Source organism: Coregonus clupeaformis, chromosome 16 (assembly GCF_020615455.1).
Source record: "Coregonus clupeaformis isolate EN_2021a chromosome 16, ASM2061545v1, whole genome shotgun sequence".
NCBI classification, from domain to species: Eukaryota; Metazoa; Chordata; class Actinopteri; order Salmoniformes; family Salmonidae; genus Coregonus; species Coregonus clupeaformis.
In genome coordinates this window covers 9582923-9608679 of record NC_059207.1, presented here as the reverse complement: position 1 = coordinate 9608679, position 25757 = coordinate 9582923, and the positions used below count along the sequence as shown (strand labels likewise).

Sequence of the window (25757 nt, the reverse complement as noted above, 5' to 3'; positions counted from 1 at the left end):
TGTCATTGCTTTTTGGATTTTTGCTTATTTGAGATACCTTGCAGATACATGTCTGTTAAGGTTATGTGTAATGCTATTGTCCCTGTGTGTGTTGCAGTGTGGAGGTCATCCGTCTGGGGAACAGTTTCTACATCGACTGGGACAGGAAGATGTACCATGCCAGCAGTGACACTCCGGCCAAGGCCCGGACCACCACGCTGAACGAGGAGCTGGGTCAGATCAAATACATCTTCTCTGACAAGACTGGAACACTCACTCAGAACATCATGACATTCAACAAGTGTTCCATCAACGGGAAGAGCTACGGTGAGGTTCAGATGGTACATAGGCAGGCAAGGACAGACACAGAAACACACTCGAATGCATGTCGCATGCGCACACACACACACACACACACACACACACACACACAAACACATATACACACACACAAGAACCATACATTAGCTCATCCATTATCTATCTTATTTTCCAGGGGATGTATTTGGCTACACTGGCCAGAGACTGGAGATCAACGAGGTGAGTATTAGATTTATGAGTACTTACTGCTAGTCAAGAACATGAGTAGCACAAGGTTCAGAACTCTCTCTCTCTCTCTCTCTCTCTCTCTCTCTCTCTCTCTCTCTCTCTCTCTCTCTCTCTCTCTCTCTCTCTCTCTCTCTCTCTCTCTCTCTCTCTCTCTCTCTCTCTCTCTCTCTCTCTCTCTCTCTCTCTCTCTCTCTCTCTCTCTCTCTCTCTCTCTCTCTCTCTCTCTCTCTCTCTCTCTCCCCCTATCCCAATCCTCCCCCAGCACACAGATACAGTGGACTGGTCCTTCAACCCTTTGGCTGATCATCACTTCTCCTTCCATGACCACTCCCTGGTGGAGGCTGTGAAGCTGAAGAGTCCTGAAGTCCAGTCCTTCTTCAGACTATTGGCCCTCTGTCACACTGTTATGGCTGAGGAGAAGATAGAGGGTGAGAAGCGAAAGGAGGAGAACATAGAGGGGAGGAGAGAGAGAGAGAGAATGTCTTTATTCTTTTGAAACTTCTGGAGTGTAATGTTTACTGTTAATATTTATTGTTTATTTCACTTTTGTTTACTATCTACTTCACTTGCTTTGGCAATGTTACAGTTTTTCTCAATTGCTAAAACACTAAACCCTATTGTCTGAACCAAATGCTCAGTTGCCTGAACCCACTGATTGAATCAATCACTCTTTTGGCAAAACCATAAGCACTTTTCACCTGTTTAGACACAACTTTCTGCCAACACATTTTCATTGTGATGCACCCGTGCTGCATAATGGTGAGCACATGTGACAAAAAGTCAAACACAATTAGAGCACAGGTATCACCACTTGAACACAACAACTCAAAATTGATCACACTTGTGGCTAATGATGTGAGGGAACATATACAGTAAGCCAGTTCAGAGAGCACTTGTTTGTGAGGCCCTACAATGGATAGAAATCTGAGAGGAAGAGTTCGTGGTGAGAGGAGGTCGAGGTGGTCGAGGTGGTCAGTGAAGACAAAGAACAGTAATATCTGATGAAATCAGAGCTACTGTGATTGACCATGTTCTTGTCCATGGTATGAGCATGAGGGAGGCTGGACAAAGGGTACAACCAAACATCAGTAGATTCACTGTGTCCACCATAATCCGAAGATTTAGAGAAGAGAACAGGTAATTACCTTTTTTTGACATTATAGTACAGTATGTAAATGTTGACAGCAATTACTGTATGACATACTATATACTGTACCACAGTATACTGTAAGTGAATATATGTTTCAGTACATCACTGTACCAATGTACTGTAGTATTGTAATGGAGGGTTGGTCTAACTGTTTGTAGGCCTAGTATTCCATGTATATTTTTGTAACTCCATGTTCTCTTTTTGTAGAATTGAAAGACTGCCACATGGGGGTGGGAGGACAGGTATGTTCTCCCCACACCAAGAGACCCTAATTGTTGATATGGTCCGTAAGAAAAATGCCATTAAACTGAGCGAAATTCAGCAGAAGATCATTGAGGACCATTTACATTTTGAGGGTATCAACAGTGTCAGCCTCTCTACTGTTGATCGTGTCCTCAAGCGCAACAGACTGCGCATGAAACAGCTATACAGAGTGCCCTTTGATCGCAACTCAGACAGAGTCAAAGAGCAAAGATTCCAGTATGTACAGGTTGGCATATATCCAGACACATTCAATGTTGATTACTCTAAGTAGTGATTTACTGTAGTGGCCTAAATCACTTTTTCCGTATCACTTACAAAACTATATCTATTTCTACAGAGGGTTTTTCAACTGGATGCAATGGAAAGACCCCATCAATACATCTACATGGATGAAGCTGGGTTTAATCTCACCAAAAGGAGAAGGAGAGGCCGTAATGTGATTGGCCATCGGGCCATTGTTGGTGTTCCTGGGCAGCGTGGTGGCAATGTCACATTATGTGCTGCCATCAGCAATCATGGGGTTGTCCACCATCATGCCAACCTGGGGCCCTACAACACTCACCAGCTCCTCATTTTCCTCAATCACATGCGAGATGCTTTGTTAGGGCAGCAGGATGAGCATCCCATCTATGTTGTTGTTTGGGACAATGTGAGTTTTCACAGAGCCCTCCAGGTTAGAGAGTGGTACAATATGAACCAAGGTTTTATCAATCTTTGCCTTCCACCGTACTCCCTTTCCTAAACCCCATTGAGGAATTCTTCTCCTCATGGCGGTGGAAGGTATATGAACGCCAACCTTACACCAGGGTAAATCTCCTGCAAGCCATGGGACTTGCCTGTGGTGACATAGGTGTGGAGGCATGCCAAGCCTGGATACGGCATGCCAGGGGTTTTTTCCCCCGTTGCCTGGCCAGACAAAATGTGGCCTGTGATGTGGATGAAGTCCTGTGGCCTGACCCAGTACGGAGACATGATGCTGTGGCTGAGTAATGCACTTATTTGTATATTTTTGTACTTTCTTTTTACATGGGCTTACTGTACACAAGTGGCAAACGCATAAGATTTCTGTTTGTTTTTACAAGTGCTACATGTAAATGCACAATATTTCTGTTTTGTCTTTTTTGTACAAGTGCTAAATGCACAGGTTTTTTTGTTTTGCAACATGCATTTAGCCTACAGTGAACAATAAACATTTATTTCTCCAGCTTCATGTCCTGAGCATTGTGTTTTCTATTTTTCTACGTAGTGTTTAGTGACTGTTCAGTAGTGTTTTTTATTTTGATTGACTCGGGGCACGATTTGACAACATAGTTCAGTTTTGAGCACAGATTGAACTGTTTTGAGGTGAAAGTTTGGTTTTGCAAGAAGAGTCTGAGGTTTTGTGAATGTAGCTTGAAAATTGGGTTTTGTGTTCACAGTTAAGAGAAAAGGAGAGCAGCTTTCAAGAAATGTGTCTTAGCAATCGAGAAAAACTGTAACACACGTTTCCCATGCCAATAAAGCCATTAAATTGAAATTGAATTGAGAGAGAGAGAGAGAGAGAGAGAGAGAGAGAGAGAGAGAGAGAGAGTGTGTGTGTTTGTGAAAGCGGGGAGCATGTGTTTGTAATTAAACAATTTTGAGATGTTGAGATTGTGTGTGTCTGAAATGGAAGACTGTGTGTTTATTCACATTCATGTATGTAACAAAAAGAGAGGGAGAGCGAGAGATAGGACTTTTCTTAATTGGATTTGCTCACCTCCTTTTGAAAAAGGTCAAAGGTACCATCGAGGAGAGGCGGTGAGGAGAGGGAACATGGATGACAATGCGCTTGTATGAAATGATACTCTCCTTCACCACTCATGGGTCATCAGGCAAATTACGTTTACAGTGGTGGAATCCCAAATTAAATGTGTAAAGTGATAAAAATGAATTAAGTTAGTTGTGCAAGACATTTTATAGATAAGAAGATAAGTAGCATTTTGTTTTTAAATGTTTGCATGCTTTTCTCTGACAAAACAAAAGCTGATTCAAAATGATTCCACTAAGGACTCAGGTAGGATACACATGACTATCCTCGATGAAAGGTGGCTATCAAGGAGGGAAGAACACTAACGAATTCACATCTCCTCGAGCACTCGACCACTTATCGGTTTCTGGGTCACAGAGCAGAGAGGACGGGGGAGAGAGGTGGAGGACGTATGTTTTTCCCAACTGAGAAAAGGCCAAGGAGATAGAGAGAGAGAGAGCTACACCCACTTCCTCTAACAACAGGAAATGACATCACTCCCTCTGTACAGGTGAGCTGCTGTACCAGGCCCAGTCACCTGACGAAGGTGCCTTGGTAACCGCCGCACGCAATTTTGGCTTTGTGTTCCGCTCGCGCACGCCGGAAAGCGTCACCATCGTAGAGATGGGAGAACAACACAGTTACGAACTCCTCGCCATCCTTGACTTCAACAACGTCCGCAAGAGGATGTCCGTCATCGGTAAACATCCCTCTGGAAACACGTATCATGGGAGATTTAAGTTCCTAGCTGCTGAATGTAAGATGTCTATGCAAACATAATTCTTACTGTGTGTATGTGTTTTGTGTGTTTTGTGTGTGCGTGTGTGTGTGTGTGTCTGTGTGTGCCCTTGCGTGCGTGTTTGTGTGTTACAGTGCGGAGTCCAGAGGGGAAGCTGTGTTTATACTGTAAAGGAGCAGACACCATGGTCTACGAGAGGCTGCACCAGTCCTGTACCAAGCTGATGGATGTCACCACTGAACACCTCAATGTAAGACTGTGTATGTGTCAGAGGAGGCTGGTGGGAGGAGCTATAGGAGGACGTTGTAATGGCTGGAATGGAATAAATTGAATGGTATCAAACACAATGAGCCTGTCCTCCTATAGCTCCTCCCACCAGCCTCCTCTGGTGTGTGTGTGTGCATCTGCGTGTGAGTGTGCGTGTGTGTCTGTGTAAGTGAGAAAGAGAGAGAGAGAGAGAGAGAGAGAGAGAGAGAGAGAGAGAGAGAGAGGGGGAGACAGAGAGAGAGACAGAGAGAGAGAGAGAGAGAGAGAGAGAGAGAGAGAGAGAGAGAGAGAGAGAGAGAGAGAGAGAGAGAGAGAGAGAGAGAGAGAGAGAGAGAGAGAGAGAGAGAGAGAGAGAGAGAGAGAGAGAGAGAGAGAGAGAGAGAGAGAGAGAGAGAGAGAGAGAGAGAGAGAGAGAGAGAGAGAGACAGAGAGAGAGAGAGAGAGAGACAGAGAGAGAGACAGAGAGAGAGAGAGAGAGAGAGAGAGAGAGAGGGGGAGAGAGAGAGAGAGAGAGAGGGGGAGAGAGAGAGAGAGAGAGAGAGAGAGAGAGGGAGAGAGAGAGAGAGACAGAGAGATTCTGAGTGTGTCTGCCTCTCTCTCTCTCTCTCCCTCCCTGTACTTCTGTGAAAGAGTGGGTCAAAATATAAAACCATCCAGATCACGCTACATACAAATGCAACGTGTGTGTCCCTTCAGGAGTTTGCTGGTGAGGGCCTGCGGACTCTGGCTCTAGCCTATAAGGACCTGGATGAGGAATACTTCAGCTGGTGGAAACAGCGTCACCATGAGGCCAGCACAGCCCTGGAGGACAGAGAGGACAAACTAGACCTGCTCTATGAGGAGATAGAGAAAGACCTGATGGTAGGAAGGAGTGAAACACTGAACCAGGATCAGATGATTAACTTCTACAGATAGAGAAAGACCTGATGATAGGAATGAGTTAAACACTGAACCAGGATCAGATGATTAACTTTTACAGATGGAGAAAGACCTGATGGTAAGAAGGAGTTAAACACTGAACCAGGATCAGATGATTAACTTTTACAGATAGAGAAAGACCTGATGGTAAGAAGGAGTTAAACACTGAACCAGGATCAGATGATTAACTTCTACAGATAGAGAAAGACCTGATGATAGGAATGAGTTAAACACTGAACTAGGATCAGATGATTAACTTCTACAGATAGAGAAAGACCTGATGGTAAGAAGGAGTTAAACACTGAACCAGGATCAGATGATTAACTTTTACAGATAAAGAAAGACCTGATGGTAAGAAGGAGTTAAACACTGAACCAGGATCAGATGATTAACTTTTACAGATAGAGAAAGACCTGATGGTAAGAAGGAGTTAAACACTGAACCAGGATCAGATGATTAACTTCTACAGATAGAGAAAGACCTGATGGTAGGAAGGAGTTAAACACTGAACCAGGATCTGATTAACTTCTACAGATAGAGAAAGACCTGATGGTAGGAAGGAGTTAAACACTGAACCAGGATCAAATTAACTTCTACAGACAAAGACTGGATGATACAGGTGGCGAATCGCATCTCTGCATGTCTGGCAGACATATCAGTGTGGATGACGGATCACCACCTCAAGCTGAACCTCGGCAAGACGGAGCTGCTCTTCCTCCCGGGGAAGGACTGCCCGTTCCATGATCTCGCCATCACGGTTGACAACTCTGTTGTGTCCTCCTCCCAGAGTGCAAACACCCTGTCGTTCTCCGCTAACATCAAGGCGGTGACCCGATCCTGTAGGTTCATGCTCTACAACATTCGGAGAGTACGACCCTGCCTTACACAGGAAGTGGCACAGGTCCTAATTCAGGCACTTGTCATCTCCCGTCTGGATTACTGCAACTCGCTGTTGGCTGGGCTCCCTGCCTGTGCCATTAAACCCCTACAACTCATCCAGAATGCCGCAGCCCGTCTGGTGTTCAACATTCCCAAGTTCTCTCACGTCACCCCGCTCCTCCGCACACTCCACTGGCTTCCAGTTGAAGCTCGCATCTGCTACAAGACCATGGTGCTTGCCTACGGAGCTGTGAGGGGAACGGCACCTCCGTACCTTCAGGCTCTGATCAGTCCCTACACCCAAACGAGGGCATTGCGTTCATCCACCTCTGGCCTGCTGGCCCCCTTACCTCTGCGGAAGCACAGTTCCCGCTCAGCCCAGTCAAAACTGTTCGCTGCTCTGGCACCCCAATGGTGGAACAAGCTCCCTCATGACGCCAGGACAGCGGAGTCACTCACCACCTTCCGGAGACATTTGAAACCCCACCTCTTTAAAGAATACCTGGGATAGGATAAAGTAATCCTTATACCCCCCCACTCCCTCCCCCCCCCCCAAAAAAGAAAAAATAACATATTTTAAAGTGGTTATCCCACTGGCTATAAGGTGAATGCACCAATTTCTAAGTCGCTCTGGATAAGAGCGTCTGCTAAATGATGTGGGCTGCTATTTAACACACACAATCCACTGAAAATTATCAATAAAATTCCCAATACAAAGTTCCCACTTACTTTCATATTTTAGCTGTAATTTAACTCTGAACCAGAGTCAGTTTAGCTTCTACAGATTACAGATATAAAAATACCTGATGGTATGTCCTGAACACTGAACCAGAATAAGTTTTATCTCTTACAGATAGAGAAAGGATTGTAATTTAATGTGTGTGTGTATGTGTGTGTGTGTGTGTGTGTGTGTGTGTGTGTGTGTGTGTGTGTGTGTGTGTGTGTGTGTGTGTGTGTGTGTGTGTGTGTGTGTGTGTGTGTGTGTGTGTGTGTGTGTGTGTAGTTGCTGGGAGCTACAGCCATAGAGGATAAGCTCCAGGATGGTGTGCCTCAGACCATCGAGCAGCTCGCCAAAGCTGACATCAAGATCTGGGTGCTCACCGGCGACAAACAGGGTAAGTCACCAAGCAATATTCTCTGAGATATCTGCCTCACATATAATGTAATAACAATAGGATTTCTGAGCTAGCTGCCTCACTGAAAGAGCTTTTTCGAAACCACAGCTGAGTTCAACCACCAACCTTAAAGGCCCAGTGTAGTCCAAAATGGGATTTTCCTGTGTTTAATATATATTTCCACACTATGAGGTTAGAATAATACTGTGAAATTGTAAAAATGATGGTAATTCTCTTTTAGTGTAAGCGCTGTTTGAGAAGACTGCCTGAAATCCCAGCCTGTTTTGGTGGGATGGTGTTTTGGCCTGCCTGGTGACATCACTAGGAGGTAAATTAGTTAATAGACGAATAAGAAAGAGAGTTCCAAACCTCTCTGACAATAATAGCTCATTTTCCCCTCCCCACTCACACCACTCCCAGACAGTCCTAGCAAAATTCTTGCATGAGAAATTGTTCTTTGCTAAGAAGCTATTTTTGTTTATTTTTGACCATTTTAATTGAAAACAATCACAGTAAGGTACTTAATTGTTACCCAGAAATGATTTGATATTGAGATAAAAACGGCTGCATTGGACCTTTAAAGGGTTGGTAAAAAAACAGCTCATAATATTGGCCAAAATGGAGTGAAAAGAATGGTATCAAACACATTGTTTTCAGGTTTGATACCATTCCATTCACTCCATTCCAGCCATTCTACTCCATTCCAGCCAATATTATGAGGCTATACTGCTTGCATCAGTTACCTGATGTGGAATAGAGTTCCATGTAGTCATGGCTCTATGTAGTACTGTGCGCCTCCCGTAGTCTGTTCTGGACTTGGGGACTGTGAAGAGACCTCTGGTGGCATGCATTTGATGTTTTTGTCATGTGACAGAGACGGCGGAGAACATTGGCTACTCCTGCAACATGCTGCGAGAGGAGATGAACGACATTTTCATTGTGTCAGCCAACAACCCAGACGATGTCAGACAGGAACTGAGGTCAGAGGAAGTGACATCATAACCACATAACCCCGCCCGCACTGTCTCAGGCCCTGCATCAATACTAACAACATGTGTCCAGGGTTTAGTTCCTACCCAGCACCAATTCACCTTATTCAACTAATCATGGCCTTCAATGGAAGACTGATTAGTTGGCCGGGGCTAAAGTGGGATTGGAACAAAACCTATCATTGCTGTAGTTCTCCAGAACCAGAATCGGCCATCCCGTCCCATCCCATCCCAGGTTGATAACATAGACATGGTGGAATAGTATTAGATGAGAGGAATTGTTTTGGTGTTGAACCAGGAATGCGTGGAGCACCATGAAACCAGGTGCAGAGGAGGCGGCCAACTTCATGCCGGAGAGGACGCTGGGTAACAAGCCGAAGGTGGTCAGGGACGAGGAGGTGAATGGGGAGTATGGCCTGATCATCAACGGACACAGTCTGGTGAGACACACTACAGTCCTATTTACTGTATATCAGTCTGGTGAGACACTACAGTCCTATTTACTGTATATCAGTCTGGTCAGACACTACAGTCCTATTTACTGTATATCAGTCTGGTGAGACACTACAGTCCTATTTACTGTATATCAGTCTGGTCAGACACTACAGTCCTATTTACTGTATATCAGTCTGGTCAGACACTACAGTCCTATTTACTGTATATCAGTCTGGTGAGACACTACAGTCCTATTTACTGTATATCAGTCTGGTGAGACACTACAGTCCTATTTACTGTATATCAGTCTGGTCAGACACTACAGTCCTATTTACTGTATATCAGTCTGGTGAGACACTACAGTCCTATTTACTGTATATCAGTCTGGTGAGGCACTACAGTCCTATTTACTGTATATCAGTCTGGTGAGACACTACAGTCCTATTTACTGTATATCTTGCACTAACATGGGCCCTGATCCTTATTGTGTACAATATCTGATTGTGCCCACATTTTAGACAGATAAAACCCATTTTAGACAGATAATACCCATTTTAAACAGATAAGACGCATTCTAGACAGATAAGACTCATTCTAGACAGATAAGACCCATTTTAGACAGATAAGACGCATTTTAGACAGATAAGACCCATTTTAGACAGATAAGACCCATTTTAGACATATAAGACCCATTTTAGAGAGATAGAACACATTATAGACAGATAAAACACATTTTAGACAGATAAGACACATTTTAGACAGATAAGACCCATTTTAGACAGATAAGACCCATTTTAGACAGATAAGACCCATTATAGACAGATAAAACACATTATAGACAGATAAGACCCATTTTAGACAGATAAGACCCATTTTAGACAGATAAGACCCATTATAGACGGATAAGACACATTTGAACTGATTCTGATCAGTGTAATAGGATCTGGATGGTCAACATCCATATTTGATCTGTTACCATTAGATGACATTCTACTCCTCCCCCGTCAGGCCTTTGCCCTGGAGCGAAGCATGGAGCTGTTGTTGCTGCGTACAGCCTGTCTGTGTAAGACGGTGATCTGCTGCAGAGTGACCCCACTACAGAAGGCCCAGGTGGTGGAGCTGGTCAAGAAGTACAAACAGGCTGTCACTCTGGCCATAGGTGACGGGGCCAATGACGTCAGCATGATTAAAGGTAACTTACAATATGCAGTTGAAGTCGGAAGTTTACATACACTTGGGTTGTAGTCATTAAAACTCATTTTTCAACCACTCCACAAATTTCTTGTTAACAAACTATAGTTTTGGCAAGTCAGTTAGGACATCTACTTTGTGCATGACACAAGTAAATTTTCCAACAATTGTTTACAGACAGATTATTTCACTTATAATTCACTGTATCACAATTCCAGTGGGTCAGAAGTTTACATACACTAAGTTGACTGTACCATTAAACAGCTTGGAAAATTCCAGAAAATGATGTCATGGCTTTAGAAGATTCTGATAGGCTAATTTACATCATTTGAGTCAATTGGAGGTGTACCTGTGGATGTATTTCAAGGCCTAACTTCATACTCAGTACCTCTTTGCTTGGCATCATGGGAAAATCAAAAGAAATCAGCCAAGACCTCAGAAAAGAAAATGGTAGACCTCCACAAGTCTGGTTCATCCTTGGGAGCAATTTCCAAACGCCTGAAGGTACCACGTTCGTCTGTACAAACAATAGTACGCAATTATAAACACCATGGGACCACGCAGCCGTCATACCGCTCAGGAAGGAGACACATTCTGTCTCCTAGAGATGAACGTACTTTGGTGCGAAAACTGCAAATCAATCCCAGAACAACAGCAAAGGTCCTTGTGAAGATGCTGGAGGAAACAGGTACAAAAGTATGTATATCCACAGTAAAACAAGTCCTATATCGACATAACCTGAAAGGTCGCTCAGCAAGGAAGAAGCCACTGCTCCAAAACCGCCATAAAAAAGCCAGACTACGGTTTGCAACTGCACATGGGGACCAAAGATCGTACTTTTTGGAGAAATGTCCTCTGGTCTGATGAAACAAAAATAGAACTGTTTGGCCATAATGACCATCGTTATGTTTGGAGGAAAAAGGGGGTCGTTTGCAAGCCGAAGAACCCCATCCCAACCGTGAAGCACAGGGGTGGCAGCATCATGCTGTGGGGGTGCTTTGCTGCAGGAGGAACTGGTGCACTTCACAAAATAGATGGCATCATGAGGAAGGAAAATGATGTGGACATATTGAAGCAACATCTCAAGACATCAGTCAGGAAGTTAAAGCTTGGTCGCAAATTGGTCTTCCAAATGGACAATGACCCCAAGCATACTTCCAAAGTTGTGGCAAAATGGCTTAAGGACAACAAAGTCAAGGTATTGGAGTGGCCATCACAAAGCTCTGACTTCAATCCTATAGAAAATTTGTGGCCAGAACTGAAAATGTGTGTGTGAGCAAGGAGGCCTACAAACCTGACTCAGTTACACCAGCTCTGTCAGGAGGAATGGGCCAAAATTCACCCAACTTATTGTGGGAAGCTTGTAGAAGGCTACCCGAAACATTTGACCCAAGTTAAACAATTTAAAGGCAATGCTACCCAATACTAATTGAGTATATGTAAACTTCTGACCCACTGGGAATGTGATGAAAGAAATAAAAGCCGAGGTAAATCATTCTCTCTACTATTATTCTGACATTTCACATTCTTAAAATAAAGTGGTGATGATAACTAGGGACGGCAGGTAGCTTAGTGGTTAAGAGCGTTGTGCCAGTAACCGAAAGGTCGCTGGTTCTAATCCCCGAGCCGACTAGGTGAAAAATCTGTCAATGTGCCCTTGAGCAAGGCACTTAACCCTAATTGCTCCTGTAAGTCGCTCTGGATAAGAGCGTCTGCTAAATGACTAATTATTATTTAATTATTATATAACTGACCTAAGACAGGGTATTTTTACTAGGATTAAATGTCAGGAATTGTGAAAAACTGAGTTGAAATGTATTTGGCTAAGATGTGTGTAAACTTCTGACTTCAACTGTACTCTCTTTGAGTGTGTCCCAAATGGTACATTATCCCCTAAGTAGTGCACTACTTTTGACCAGTGCCCATATAGGAGCACCCTTTGACTATAGATCTAGGATCAGATAACTACACCAGTCAAATACTTAACCATGTGGAGTGTTAGGGAAAAACAGACTCCGTATAATTATTTTAAGGGTATGAAAGGGGGGGTAAGCAGCGGAGAGAAAAGTTGTGAACTTGAGCTTAACCCTCTGAGCCCGACGATCCTGAACGATGCTTACCTTCTCTCTTCCCCTCTCTCTCTCTTCCCCCTTTCTCTTCCCCTCTCTCTCTTCCCCTCTCTCTCTCTCTTCCTTCTTTCTCTTCTCCCCTCTCTCTCTTCCCCCTACCTCTTCCCACTCTCCCTTCCCCTCCCTCTTCCCCCTATCTCTTCCCTTCTCCCGTTTCCCCGCTCTCCCTCCTCCCCTCTCTATCCCTCTCTTCCCCCTCTCTCTCTCTCCCCTCTCTCCCTCCTCCCCTCTCTCTTCCCCTTTCTCTCCCTCCTCCCCCTCTTCCTCCCTCTCCTCCCCTCTCTCTCTCCAGCTGCTCATATAGGTGTCGGTATAAGTGGTCAGGAGGGGATGCAGGCGGTCCTCTCCTCAGACTACTCCTTTGCTCAGTTCCGCTTCCTAGAGGTAAGACGGCCACTGACACACCAGAGACATTTTTAAATCATAATGCAAAACCCACCTTTTTATCTTGGACTTTTATCAGTGATTTAATGTTCTATTAGTCTATTTTGTTGTTTAAATAAAGTTTGTTTTGCTTTCATTGACAGCGCCTCCTCCTGGTCCACGGTCGCTGGTCCTACCTGAGGATGTGTAAGTTCCTGCGTTACTTCTTCTACAAGAACTTCACCTTTACCTTCGTCCACTTCTGGTACGCCTTCTTCTGCGGATTCTCAGCACAGGTAAGAGAGAAAGAAAGAGGGAAGAGAGAGGGGAGAGAGAGGGAAGAGAGAGGGAAGAGAGAGGGGAGAGAGAGGGAAGAGAGGGGAGAGAGAAGAGGGGGGAGAAGAGGGGAGAGAGGGGGGAGAAGAGGGGAGAGAGACCCTCCACGGCGCTTGTAACGACAGGGTAGTGGGTTCGAACCCCGGGACCACCCATACACAAAAATGTATGCACGCATGACTGTAAGTCGCTTTGGATAAAAGCGTCTGCTAAATGGCATATTATTATTATATTATTATTTTAATTTCTTAAACTCTAGCCAACCCATGCCCAATTCTAAAGCAACTCCTATACTCCTCTACTCCTATTGCTTTAAAGCCCCATGCAGTCATTAGATTTTTAAATCATCACTGTATGCCTAATAAATCACTGTGTGTGTTTATTTCATGAAAATAACTCCAAATATATGTTTAATAATTTATTTCCCTAAGCCTCCTTTTGCCATTGAACTACTCAATCTGATCATAACTCCTGAGTGGCGCAGTGGTCTAAGGCACTTTATCGCAGTGCTAACTGTCCCACTAGAGATCCTGGTTCGAATCCAGGCTCTGTCGCAGCCGGCCGCGACCGGGAGACTCATGGGCGGCGCACAATTGGCCCAGCGTCGTCCAGGGTAGGGGAGGGAATGGCCGGCAGGGATGTAGCTCAGTTGATAGAGCATGGCGTTTGCAACGCCAGGGTTGTGGGTTCGTTTCCCAGGGGGGGGCCAGTATAAAAAAATATATATATGTATTCACTAACTGTAAGTCGCTCTGGATAAGAGCGTCTGCTAAATGACTAAAATGTAAATGTAAAAATCATGTGGGCGTGTTGATACAAATGCTTATTTATTTACATACACAGTCCTGATTGGCAGATAGAATCATCTAAGCTCTAGAGCCTACCCCGCTTACCACTTTAAAGTAGGAGGATACAAATGCAAATAAAAGATGACTGGTCATTGGTCAGAATAATCAGATCAGATTGGGGCGGCAGGTAGGTAAGCGGTTAAGAGCGTAGTGCCAGTAACTGAAAGGTCGCTGGTTCTAATCCCCGAGCCGACTAGGTGAAAAATCTGTCGATGTGCCCTTGAGCAAGGCACTTAACCCTAATTGCTCCTGTAAGTTGCTCTGGATAAGAGCGTCTGCTAAATGACAAAAAAATGCACAATTGGTCTAGCATCGTCCGGGTTAGGGGAGGGTTTGGCTCATTGCGCTCTAGCGCCTCCTTGTGGCGGGCCTGGCGCCTGCAGGCTTACTTCGGTTTTCCTCCAACACATTGGTGCTGCTGGCTTCCGTGTTAAGCGAGTGGGTGTTAAGAAGTGCGGTTTGGTGGGTCATGTTTCGGAGGACGCATGAATCGACCTTTGCCTCCTGATGAGACAAGATCGTAATTGGGGAGAAAAAGGGGGTAGAAAATATGTATAATAAAAAACATTTACTCTTACACTAAAAAGGGCATTATCATCATTTATACAATTTCAGAGTGTTATTTGGCCCTCATAGCGTGGAAGTCTCTTTATTTATTTTACAAGAAAATCACGTTTTTGACTGCACTGCCCCTTTTAACAACTATTCAGTATCTTCAGATATAAGGTTATTTGTCTCTGATGATCTGGTTGTGTTTCTTCCAGACGGTGTATGACGAGTGGTTCATCACGTTGTATAACCTAGTCTACACAGCACTACCTGTACTGGGCATGAGTCTGTTTGACCAGGTAAAAGTGTGTGATGTGAACGTGTTTGTATGTTCGTGTGCAGGAATGAATGTGTTTATGCAAAGTGCGTGTGCATTTCTTATGTTTCTCCGACACATTTTAAGATTTGTGCAATTTATCATGTTTCCTATCTCTGTCTCCCCCTGGTGTCCAGGATGTGAATGACATGTGGAGTTCCCAGCACCCCCAGCTGTACATTCCAGGCCAGATTAATCAGTACTTCAGTAAGACAGCCTTCTTTAAGTGTTCCCTCCACAGTGTCTACAGCTCAGTGGTGCTATTCTTCATCCCCTATGCTGCCACGTGCGACACGGTCCGAGACGACGGCCGAGACATTGCTGACTACCAGTCCTTCGCCCTGCTGGCCCAGACCTGTCTGGTCATCACTGTCTGTTTACAGGTACAGTACAATACAATACATTACAGTAAATTACATTACTTTACAGTACAATAAATAACATTACAGTACATTACAGTACAGTAAAATACATTGCAGTACAATAAATTACAGTATAGTATAATACATTATATTACAGTACAGTACAATACAGTACAATACATTGCATTACAGTACAGTAATTACAGTACCATGCATTACAGTACAATACATTACAGTACAATACATTGCATTACAGTACAATGCATTACAGTACAGACAGACAGTACAATACAATACATTAGAGTACAGTAAAATAAATTACATTACAGTACAGTAAAGTACATTACAGTAAAGTACAATAAAATACATTACAGTGCATTACATTACAGTACTATACATTACTTTACAGTACAATAAATAACATTACATTACAGTACAATAAATTACAGTATAGTATAATAAATTACAGTACAATACATTACAGTAAAATACAGTACAATACATTAAAGTACAATACATTGCATTACAGTAATTACAGTACAATACATTACAGTACAATACATTACATTACAGTACAATACATTACAGTACAGTACAATACATTAAAGTACAATACATTACAGTACAGTACAATACATTAAAGTACAATACATTGCATTACAGTAATTACAGTACAATACATTACAGTACAATACATTACATTACAGTACAATACATTACAGTACAATACATTAAAGTACAATACATTGCATTACAGTAATTACAGTACAATGCATTACAGTACAATACATTACATTACAGTACAATACATTAAAGTACAATACATTGCATTACAGTAATTACAGTACAATGCATTACAGTACAGACAGCACAGGACATTGGGACCACTGTCAACTACTGGGGGAAAAAATGTAAATTGACCCAGATTTCTAAACTTTGACTTGAGAAGGCTAGACCCTAATTTCTATGATGAACTACCTGCCCTGATTGAATACTATTAGTCCATGGACATGTCCGTGTGTCTGTCTGTCGTTGCTTGTCAGTTGGTGTCCGTCTTTATTAATCAGTTATATATATTCCCCCCCCCCTCTCTGTACTGTAGCTGGGTCTAGACCTGTCTTACTGGACAGCGGTGAACCAGTTCTTTGTGTGGGGGAGTCTGGCGATGTACTTTACTGTCACCTTCACCATGTACAGCAACGGCTCGTACCTCATCTCCCCTGCATCCTTCCCCTTCATCGGTGAACAGCACACTCACAACTCAACACTACACGTCATGAAACACTATCTTGACCCGAGACAAACTCTAGACCTAGCCTGTAAATCTGAAGGAACAAGATATAGGAGTAAGCAGTGTTGTTTACATTCATTTTAAAGATGTTTGTGTGTGTGTGTGTGTGTGTGTGTGTGTGTGTGTGTATATATGTCTGTCTGTGTCTATGTGTGTGTGTATGTGTGTGTGTGACTCCACTGTATGCACCAGGCACAGCCAGGAACTCCCTGAACCAGCCCAACGTATGGCTGACCATCCTCCTCACCGCCATCCTCTGTGTACTTCCTGTGGTCGCCTACCGCTTCCTGTTGATACAGCTCCGCCCCACCATCAACGACAAGGTGGGACCATTGACCAATCACACGTTGGCTTCTAGGAACACTGACCAATCACACACTGTCTTCTAGGAATACTAACCAATCACACTATTCACCTGCTCTCTCACGATAACCAAAAGTTGGGGTCTTATAAAGGGAACAGGTGGAAATCTGACCTACAATCCTAGTATGAGTCTCAAATAGCACCCTATTCCCTTTATAGTACACTACTTTAGACCAGGGCTCATTATGGGTATAGGGTGCCATTAGTGACGCATCCCTACTGAATCTAAGATTAACCCTATCCCTCCCCTTCCCACCAGGTGATGTTCAAGGTGAGACAGGCCAAGGCCGCGCCCCCTCCCCCAGCACGCCGCGCCCGGATTCGCCGCACCAGCTCCCGCCGTTCCGGCTACGCCTTCTCGCATGCAGCGGGCTATGGGGACCTGGTGACGTCCAACCGTTTCCTGCGCCGTCCCGCCGTCACGCGCTCCACCGCTTTCACCCCTCTGGGACGCACCACAGGGTTCAGCCCCACGGGCCGCTCGGCAGGATACAGCCCCACTGGGAACGCTCTGAACTCCAGACCACAGGATGTGGAGGTGACATCACTGCAAATGTACCGTACGGTGCCAGACCCCGCCTTCTGATGTACCGCACAGTGCCCGCCTTACGTCAGATCACATTCATATATTAGCCATTTCTGACACTCACTTAGATAATTAATTTGATGATACAGCAGTAGCAATACAAGGATATAACATCTATAGAAGAGACAGAAATGCTTATGGGGGAGGTGTTGCTGTATATATTCAGAGCCATATCCCTGTAATGTTTAGAGAAGATCGTATGTCAGGTGTTATTGAAGTGTTGTGGTTGCAGGTTCACTTGGCACATCTAAAGCCTTTTCTTTTGAGGTGTTGCTATAGGCCACCAAGTGCTAACAGTCAGTATCTAAATAATATGTGTGAAATGCTTGATAGTGTATGTGATGTAAACAGAGAGGTCTACTTTCTTGGGGACCTGAATATTGACTGGTTTTCATCAAGCTGTCCGCTCAAGAGGAAGCTTCTCACTGTAACCAGTACCTGTAATCTGGTTCAGGTTATTAATCTTCCTACCAGGGTGTTTGCAAATACTACAGGAACAACATCATCCACATGTATCAATCACATTTTTACTAATACTGTAAAACGTTGTTCTAAAGCTGTATCCGTACCCATTGGATGCAGTGATCACAATATAGTGGCTATATCCAGGAAAGACAAAGTTCCAACAGCTGGGCCTAAAATAGTGTATAAGAGATCATACAAAATATTTTAAGGTGACTCTTATGTGGATGATGTTAAAAAATATGTGTTGGTCTGATGTGATTAATAAGGAGCATCCAGACGCTGCACTTGATGAATTTATGAAATTGCTTCTTCTTATTGATAAACATGCACCTGTTAGGAAACTGACTGTTAGAACTGTTAAGGCTCCATGGATTGATGAGGAATTGAAAAACTGTATGTTTGAAAGAGATGGTGCAAAAAGGAGTAGCTAATAAGTCTGGCTGCACATCTGACTGACTGACTTACTGCAAATTGAGAAATTATGTGACTAAACTCAACATAAAGAAGAAGAAACTGTATTATGAAGCCAAGATCAATGATGGAAAGAAACTTGAGTACTTTAAATGAAATTATGGGCAGAAAGACAAATTCAACTCCATCTTTCATTGAATCAGATGGCTTATTCATCAATAAAACCATTTGATGTTGCCAATTACTTTAATGATTACTTCATTGACAAAGTGGGCAAACTTAGGCAGGAAATGCCAACAATGAACACTGAGCCAACATACTTATGCATAACAAAAGCAAGTAATGAAAGAAAAGCATTGCAAGTTTGAATTTTGTGAAGTTAGCGTGGGAGAGGTGGAAAAATTATTATCGATCAATAATGACAAACCTCCTGTCATTGACAACTTAGATGGAAAGCTACTGAGGATGGTAGCTGACTCTATAGCCACTCCTATCTGTCAAATATTTAATCTGAGCCTAGAAGAAAGTCTTTGTCCTCAGGCCTGGAGGGAAGCCAAAGGCATTCCGCTACCCAGAGTGGTAAAGCGGCCTTTACTGGTTCTAAAAGCATACCTATTAGCTTGCTGCCAGCTCGTAGCAAACTGTTGGAAAGAAATTGTGTTTGACCAAATACAATGCTATCTCTCTGTAAGCAAATTAACAACAGACTTTCAGCATGCTTATAGAGGACACTCAACATGTACTGCAATGACACAAATGACTGATGATTGGTTGAAATAAATTGATATGAAGAAGATTGTGGGAGCTGTACTGTTAGATTTCAGTGCAGCCTTTAATATTATTGACCATAACCTGCTGTTGAGAAAATGTATGTGTTATGGCTTTTCAACCTCTGCCATATTGTGGATTCAGAGCTATCTATCTAATAGAACTCAGAGGGTTTTCTTTAATGGAAGCATCTCTAATGTCAAAATGTAAAGTGTGGTATACCGCAGGCCAGCTCTCTAGGCCCTCTACTCTTTTCAATTTTGACCAATAACCTGCCACTGGCATTAAACAAAGTATATGTGTCCTTGTATGCTGATGATTCAACCAAATACGCATCAGCAACCACAGCTAATGAAGTCACTGAAACCCTTAACAAAGAGTTGCAGTCTGTTTTGGAATGGGTGGCCAGTAATAAACTGGCTCTGAACATCTCTAAAACTAAGAGCATTGTATTTGGTACAAATCATTGTGTTGGAAATTCCAAATTGTTTGCATAGTCAACTTACACACTGCACCGACCTCACCAGACATGCCACCAGGGGTCTTTTCACAGTCCCCAGGTCCAGAACAAATTCAAGGAAACGTACAGTAATATACAGAGCCATGAGTGTATGGAACTCCCTTCCATCTTATATAGCGCAAGTGAACAGCAAACCTAGTTTCAAAAAACAAATAAACCAACACCTCACGGCACAACGCCTCTCCCCCATGTGACCTACTTGTTGTGTGTATGTACTGACATGTATGTGTAACTGCGATGCAGACACACACACTACACGTTCATATTTTTTAAATGCATGTCAATTGTAAAGTATTTTGTCTGTGTCTTTTTCGTTATGTGTCAGACCCCAGTAAGACTAGCTGTCGCCATTGGCGTTGGCTAAAGGGGATCCTAATAAATCGAAATAGAGTAACTGTACAAATCTCTACAGGAACAGAATTCTTTGAGCATTCCAAAGACAGACACTTGTGTCTGGTTGGTCACACCATCAGAAATATGAAACACTGTTTTCTCCTTTTTCCTGCCTCACTCCATCTCCTGTTCCACTCCTTGGCCGTGTGTCCCATCAAGTCTCTTCTCATGGGGAAATGTGCCTCTACAGATCAACTGTATACTGTAAAAGCCCTGTGTCAGGACAGATTGACTGAGAGATTCTCTCAGGCTGTCAAAGGAGGATATACTATACTGACTCAGTGCTATGACACCATAGGGAAGCAGTAAACCAAAGGCCAGTCCAAACATCTGAGTCGTAGGCTTCATGCCTTATTCCTAGCCTCGTACGACCATCCTGATCATGGATTCAATCTGTGTAGTGAAACGGAATGTAAACTTGCAAGATCAGGATGGTAGTACAAGGCTAGCTTCTTCCATAACTCAACCAGCCCTCTACTCTTCCACTGTGATGATATCCAATCAAATCAAATATTATTGGTCACATACACATATTTAGTTAGACGTTATTGCGGGTGTATGCAATCACACAGGTGAAGAGATGTACTGTACACTCCAACACTAACCAGAGGGAGATGGAGTGACATGTTTATGGGTCGACATCCTGTCTGGCCAAGACGGATTGTGGGAGTCAAGATGGAGGGCAACTCCAGCAGAATCCCGATTGTATGATGGAGTGTTTTTGTCCTTTAACCAAGCAATGTTTTATTCCTTTTATACTCATTTGAATTAAAAACTACTTGTGGACTTGATTCAATTATTTAAGACATTTGTTTTTATAGAGATGGAATAGATCTAGCTTCTGTTCACTGATTTAGCCCTCATCCAACGGCTAAATCAGTGTTTATCCTGAATGGGATAGTGACATGGTTAGCATGCTAGCCATTAGCCTCTGGACCAGCTACACGTTAATGCCAAAATAATGGAAACACTTGAGTAAATGAGGGATAGAGAGTATATTGAAAGCAGGTGCTCCCACACAGGTGTGGTTCCTGAGTAAATTAAGCAATTAACATCCCATCATGCTTGTATAAAAATGCTAGGCAGGCCATTATTTTGGCTACCATTGCTATGCCCCCATCCACAGGGCACGAGTGGTTACTGAATGGTTTGATGACCATGAAAACTATGTAAACCATAGGCCATGGCCGTGACAGTTACAAGATCTCAACCCAATTGAACACTTATGGGAGATTCTTGGGAGGTGCCTGAGACAGCGTTTTCCACCACAATTAACAAAACACAAAATTATGGAATTTCTCAAGGAAGAATGGTGTCGCATCCCTCCAATAGAGTTCCGGACACTTGTAGAATCTATGCTAAAGTGCATTGAAGCTGTTCTGGCCCAACGCCCTGTTAAGACACTTTATGTTGGGGTTTCCTTTATTTTGGCAGTTACCTGTAGGTCCCAATACAACATGATGACACGAGTTGAAAGGCACAGGGACAGCAGTGGAGCAGCGGCCATCGGATGAAGAGCCATGTAGGTGTTAAGTGCCTTGCTCTAGGGCACAACGCCAGGAAACAGTACCTGGGAGCAGAGCCTAGCACCAGCGAGGCAGTAGACACAAGGTTGCTGTTTCAACCCCCGGACAGAGCTGGGCAGTAATGATGTAATTTTTTCACTTATGTTACGAACCCCGTGGCTTTAAAAGTCTAGGGTGGATGGAAAGAGACCCATGACATAACTCATGCTAATTAGAATATTGCCAAGGAACAGTGAAAACAAAAATACACCGACAACCAAAAAGCTACCGTCAAACACAAAAATGTATATTATAAACACACGGTAAAGGTTTGGGGAAAAGGGGCTGAGCAGGACCCAAGGAATTAAATAATGTCAAAAAAAACTATACTGATCTTGCCTGCCTCAAGAACCGCTAAGCTTACTACTAACTACAAAAAAATACAGTGGGTGGTCCGCTCAAGTCTAACTAGTGTTTTTAGACAAAGTTTTCCTACAGGTAGTGTATGCCCAAGGGCGACTTGCTAAAACTCCCCTTTTCCCCAGGAACAAACAACATAGTTACCATATGGAGTAAACAGCAAATGAGTGAGAACACAAAAAAAATAAAAAAGATACCACAGTATTCATACTCACAAACAACAACTGACTTGCGTTTTAAACAAGGGGATGTGTGATGTGATTGGGTAATGAAAACCAGAAACAGGTGGTGCAATACAGAGGAGTTTCCACTGATTGGTCCACCTCAGCAATCTGCAGACGAACGGATGTCGGACACACCAACGACCACCAATCAGGAAAACAAAGGACACCTGTGATAAGTACAGAAGGAGAGGAAATACACATACAGGATACCTGTATCTGTAACAACTTATTTGAATATTTCAGCATTCATTTTTAAAAACACCCGTGGCAATATGACGTCAACTGTTTTATAATTTATATGAATTTAAACATGGTTGGTAATAGAGAAAGATGTTAGACTTTTATAATGAGTCACTTAACATTACACCAGTCTGCTAGTCATGAGTGATATGTTATATTAGAGAGGAGTCATCTATACACATCTATTTTAGACCATAGGAGAAATATCAGATTGAAATAGCTTCTCTAAACTAAGGGGAAACATAATCTGAGCAGAGAGCAACAATAGAAAAGAGATTACATGCATATCCATTGACTTAGAGCAAGTGCTGGATGTCAGTCAAGTGTTCAATAAAAGGTGAAAAGGGAACTCCAGTCTGCACACTGATTATGCTCCCATGTGAATGTATTAGACAGAGATTTAGTGGTCGAAACACTGTCTAATACATTCACATGAAACCAACAGTAGACACATCGTTAGCTCTGACAGACTTAGAACTCCAACACATCCAGGTACTGTAGGTGTAGCAGCAGTATTGATCACAGATCTCAACAGTACATGTAATTATCCAGGAGAGGGAGCTAGAAACACATCCTCCCCAAATTCAAAACCTCTGGCAAGTTCCCAAACTGAATGTGGGACAGGGTTTTTATTTTACTATAATAAAAAGCCATTCCTTTTCCATGAATACAATTTTAAAATAATTTCTGATGGTTTTTTTTTAAGTCACTGGCGATTATATATCCCATATCACAACAAGTGTATGCTATTGTGCAATGGAACCAATGGAATAGTCCCAAAAGTGCAGCACAACAAATTCAAGCACAACATATTATTTCAAGTAGGCCAATTTTTCAAGTAGGCTAGACAAGGCAAGGTAGTCAGCATTTGTTATTGTTGCGCTATTTGACAAGTAGAACTGATTTGGCCCAGTAGACCCACTGGAGTTGGCTGCACATCAGAGACTATTCCAAGCCTGGGTGAAGGTCTGTTGTGATATCGTTCCAACTCCTTGTCACTCATTTTCATGCCAAACATGGTTGTCATGACAATGACAGCAATGGAGTAGGCAGATCTGGGACCAGGCTATACCATTCCAGAATATGTAAAATATGTTGTAGCCTAGGCCTATGCTCCAGGCCAGGCAGGTCTGTAATGATGGTGACTGAGGCAGATAGGCCAGCTGGGCTTGCTCGCCTTGGGCCTAGCAACAAGTGCCTTACGCCAGGGGTCCTCGGGATCCTTGAGACGTCCCTACCCCATTGATGTTGTAATTTAAAAATGGTTAAGGTTAGGGTTAGGTAAGGGTTATGGTTAAGTTTAGGGTTTAGAGTAGGGACGTCCTAAGGATCCCGGATAGCACTAACCCTTATGCCAGGGCCCAGCCAGGGGCGTGGTGGAAATGACTGAGCCGACTGAGCCCAGTCCATATTGGGCTGCTTACTGGCTGCTACTGATGATCTATTCTTAGCTGTATGAGAACATGGCTATGGTTCCGGAGCCCTCCTAGCTCCTGTATTCTTAGCTGTCCAAAATTCTAACTTTTCCTTCAGGTCCTGGTCGGGTCTTGTTTGATTGCCATCAGATCGCCTATAGCACATTTATTTTACTCTAATAAGGTGAATTTATTGACTTATAGAAGGCTTAGCCAACATATAAAGTATATTTCTTAACCAGAAGATCAACTTGTCTGATAAACATACTTTTTTTTGTCACTCGGGTCCAATCGGGTCTGATCTAGACCCCGACCAGTTAGCGTATGGGTCCAGTCTAGGTCTGGTTTTCGCCGGGTCCATTTGGGTTTGGGTCTGATTGTCCCCTTTAAAAAATTTTTTTGGGGTCTATTCGGGTCCGGGTCTGATTGTCATCGGGTCCGTTCAGGTCCAGGTCCAACTTTTTGCACCCGAGAAGTCCTCAAGCTCCATTCCTCTCTCGTTTGCAAACAGGAGACAAATAGCACGTGTACTGGGCGTGTCTTAGCTAAACGTCACCAACCCCTAAGCCAATGATTTTATCAGATATTTAAATATATTTGTTTAATCAAAACCCGTCTGAACGCTGAGCTCTGGTTGGTTCGTGGAAGTCCAACTGACCAATCGCTTAAATGACAGGTGCCCAGCTGACCGTAATCCCCGCCTCCTATTGATTTTTCATCAAACCCCGGAAACATCGTTGTTTAAAGAGGCACTGACCTATTTCATGGCGGACGTCTTCGATGAATACAGCTGAATCGCAGAAAAGCAAATACGAGCGACGTAGCCAGCCAGTATGCAAAATAGCTAGCTACTTGTGTTCAGAGAGAAGAGGAGAGACTACAAGACTGATTTATTTTTTTTTCGATGACCGACGCTGCAATCAACCTTTTTCGAAGCTAGCTAACGTTTAGATAGCAAACCCATATTTGAATTTAAACAGAGACGCTTGATGTGAAATCGGCCAGGGCTGTCCCGCAGCGAAAATAAAAGGCCAAAACTGCGTTTATGAGACGAAGGGAATGTCTAATTAACATCCCTGTACGTGTCAAGCCTGTCATTCCCTTCTTGTAGCTGCGCTGGTGAGTAACCAAGCTTTTTCATGGTCAGTGAATTCTGTTCTTTTTCCTTCCCTATACTGAAAACTAGTTGGCTAACGGCTGTTTTACGGCTTACATTTAGGATTTATCGTGTAAAAACACTGTCGATATTGTACTATTTGTAATGACTTTATAATAACCACACATGTATTTCATGGTTATACATGTGAACAGTGATATTTGTGAAAAACATACAAATGATGCAAGGCAGCTGGCTACATGGTAGTTTAGAACTTTGCAGTATTGCATTATTTTCTTTGCCCTTGCCATTTGAAATACCAGACAAGCCCAGATGACAACGTCATGACACACACACACACACACACACACACACACACTTACTGTATGTCTGCCTAGGGGGCGTTCCTCTGCTTTGTTTTCCTTCACACAAAAAAACTTGATGAAGTCCAATCCCGCTGGTTTGCAATGCACACAGTCTCCATCCATGCATGCCTTGACTTAACTACATACAGATGCAATGCATTTGCGTGGTACTGTACTGTCTGTAGGTCGTAGCCTATGTTTATTTTTCTTTATTTAACTAGGCAAGTCAGTTAAGAACACATTCTTATTTACAATGACGGCCTACACCGGCCAAACCCGGACGACGCTGGGCCAATTGTGCGCCGCCCTATGGGACTCCCAATCATGGCCGGTTGTGATACAGCCTGGAATCGAACCAGGGTGTCTGTAGTGACGCCTCTAGTACTGAGATGCAGTGCCTTAGACCACTGCGCCACTCGGGAGCCCCGAGTGCGTGAGGAAGGGGCGTGGAACTCACTACCACACATGCTATAAATCTTTGAGTTGATTATGGTATCATGGTGGTCAAATAATCTTAATAATATTGCTGTAACTAACAGCATAGGAGAG

General features: G+C 43.3%; 2 protein-coding genes across 3 annotated transcripts in view; both read left to right on the top strand.

Annotated features, from left to right (window-relative positions):
* The window catches only part of LOC121584347 (phospholipid-transporting ATPase ID), a 58707-nt gene extending 41213 nt beyond the window's left edge, over nt 1-17494 (top strand). The window contains exons 13-29 of one of the 2 annotated variants that reach the window (XM_045225608.1): nt 98-306; nt 476-519; nt 791-956; nt 4222-4410; nt 4584-4699; nt 5413-5577; nt 7517-7628; nt 8503-8608; nt 8916-9057; nt 10061-10244; nt 12665-12756; nt 12900-13031; nt 14684-14767; nt 14922-15167; nt 16249-16387; nt 16630-16760; nt 17060-17494. In XM_045225608.1, coding sequence (XP_045081543.1) covers nt 98-306; nt 476-519; nt 791-956; nt 4222-4410; nt 4584-4699; nt 5413-5577; nt 7517-7628; nt 8503-8608; nt 8916-9057; nt 10061-10244; nt 12665-12756; nt 12900-13031; nt 14684-14767; nt 14922-15167; nt 16249-16387; nt 16630-16760; nt 17060-17386 — 2584 coding nt within the window. In that variant the 3' untranslated portion in view covers nt 17387-17494. Of the gene's footprint in view, nt 1-97; nt 307-475; nt 520-790; nt 957-4221; nt 4411-4583; nt 4700-5412; nt 5578-7516; nt 7629-8502; nt 8609-8915; nt 9058-10060; nt 10245-12664; nt 12757-12899; nt 13032-14683; nt 14768-14921; nt 15168-16248; nt 16388-16629; nt 16761-17059 lie in introns of those variants that run through there. The other variant, XM_045225609.1, reaches the window with a different exon arrangement.
* A 7011-nt stretch (nt 17495-24505) lies between these two features.
* The window catches only part of LOC121584348 (protein FAM214B), a 54878-nt gene continuing 53626 nt past the window's right edge, over nt 24506-25757 (top strand). The window contains exon 1 of the mRNA XM_041900179.2: nt 24506-24866. The gene's annotated coding sequence lies outside the window, so the exon portion shown is untranslated. The remainder of the gene's footprint in view (nt 24867-25757) is intronic.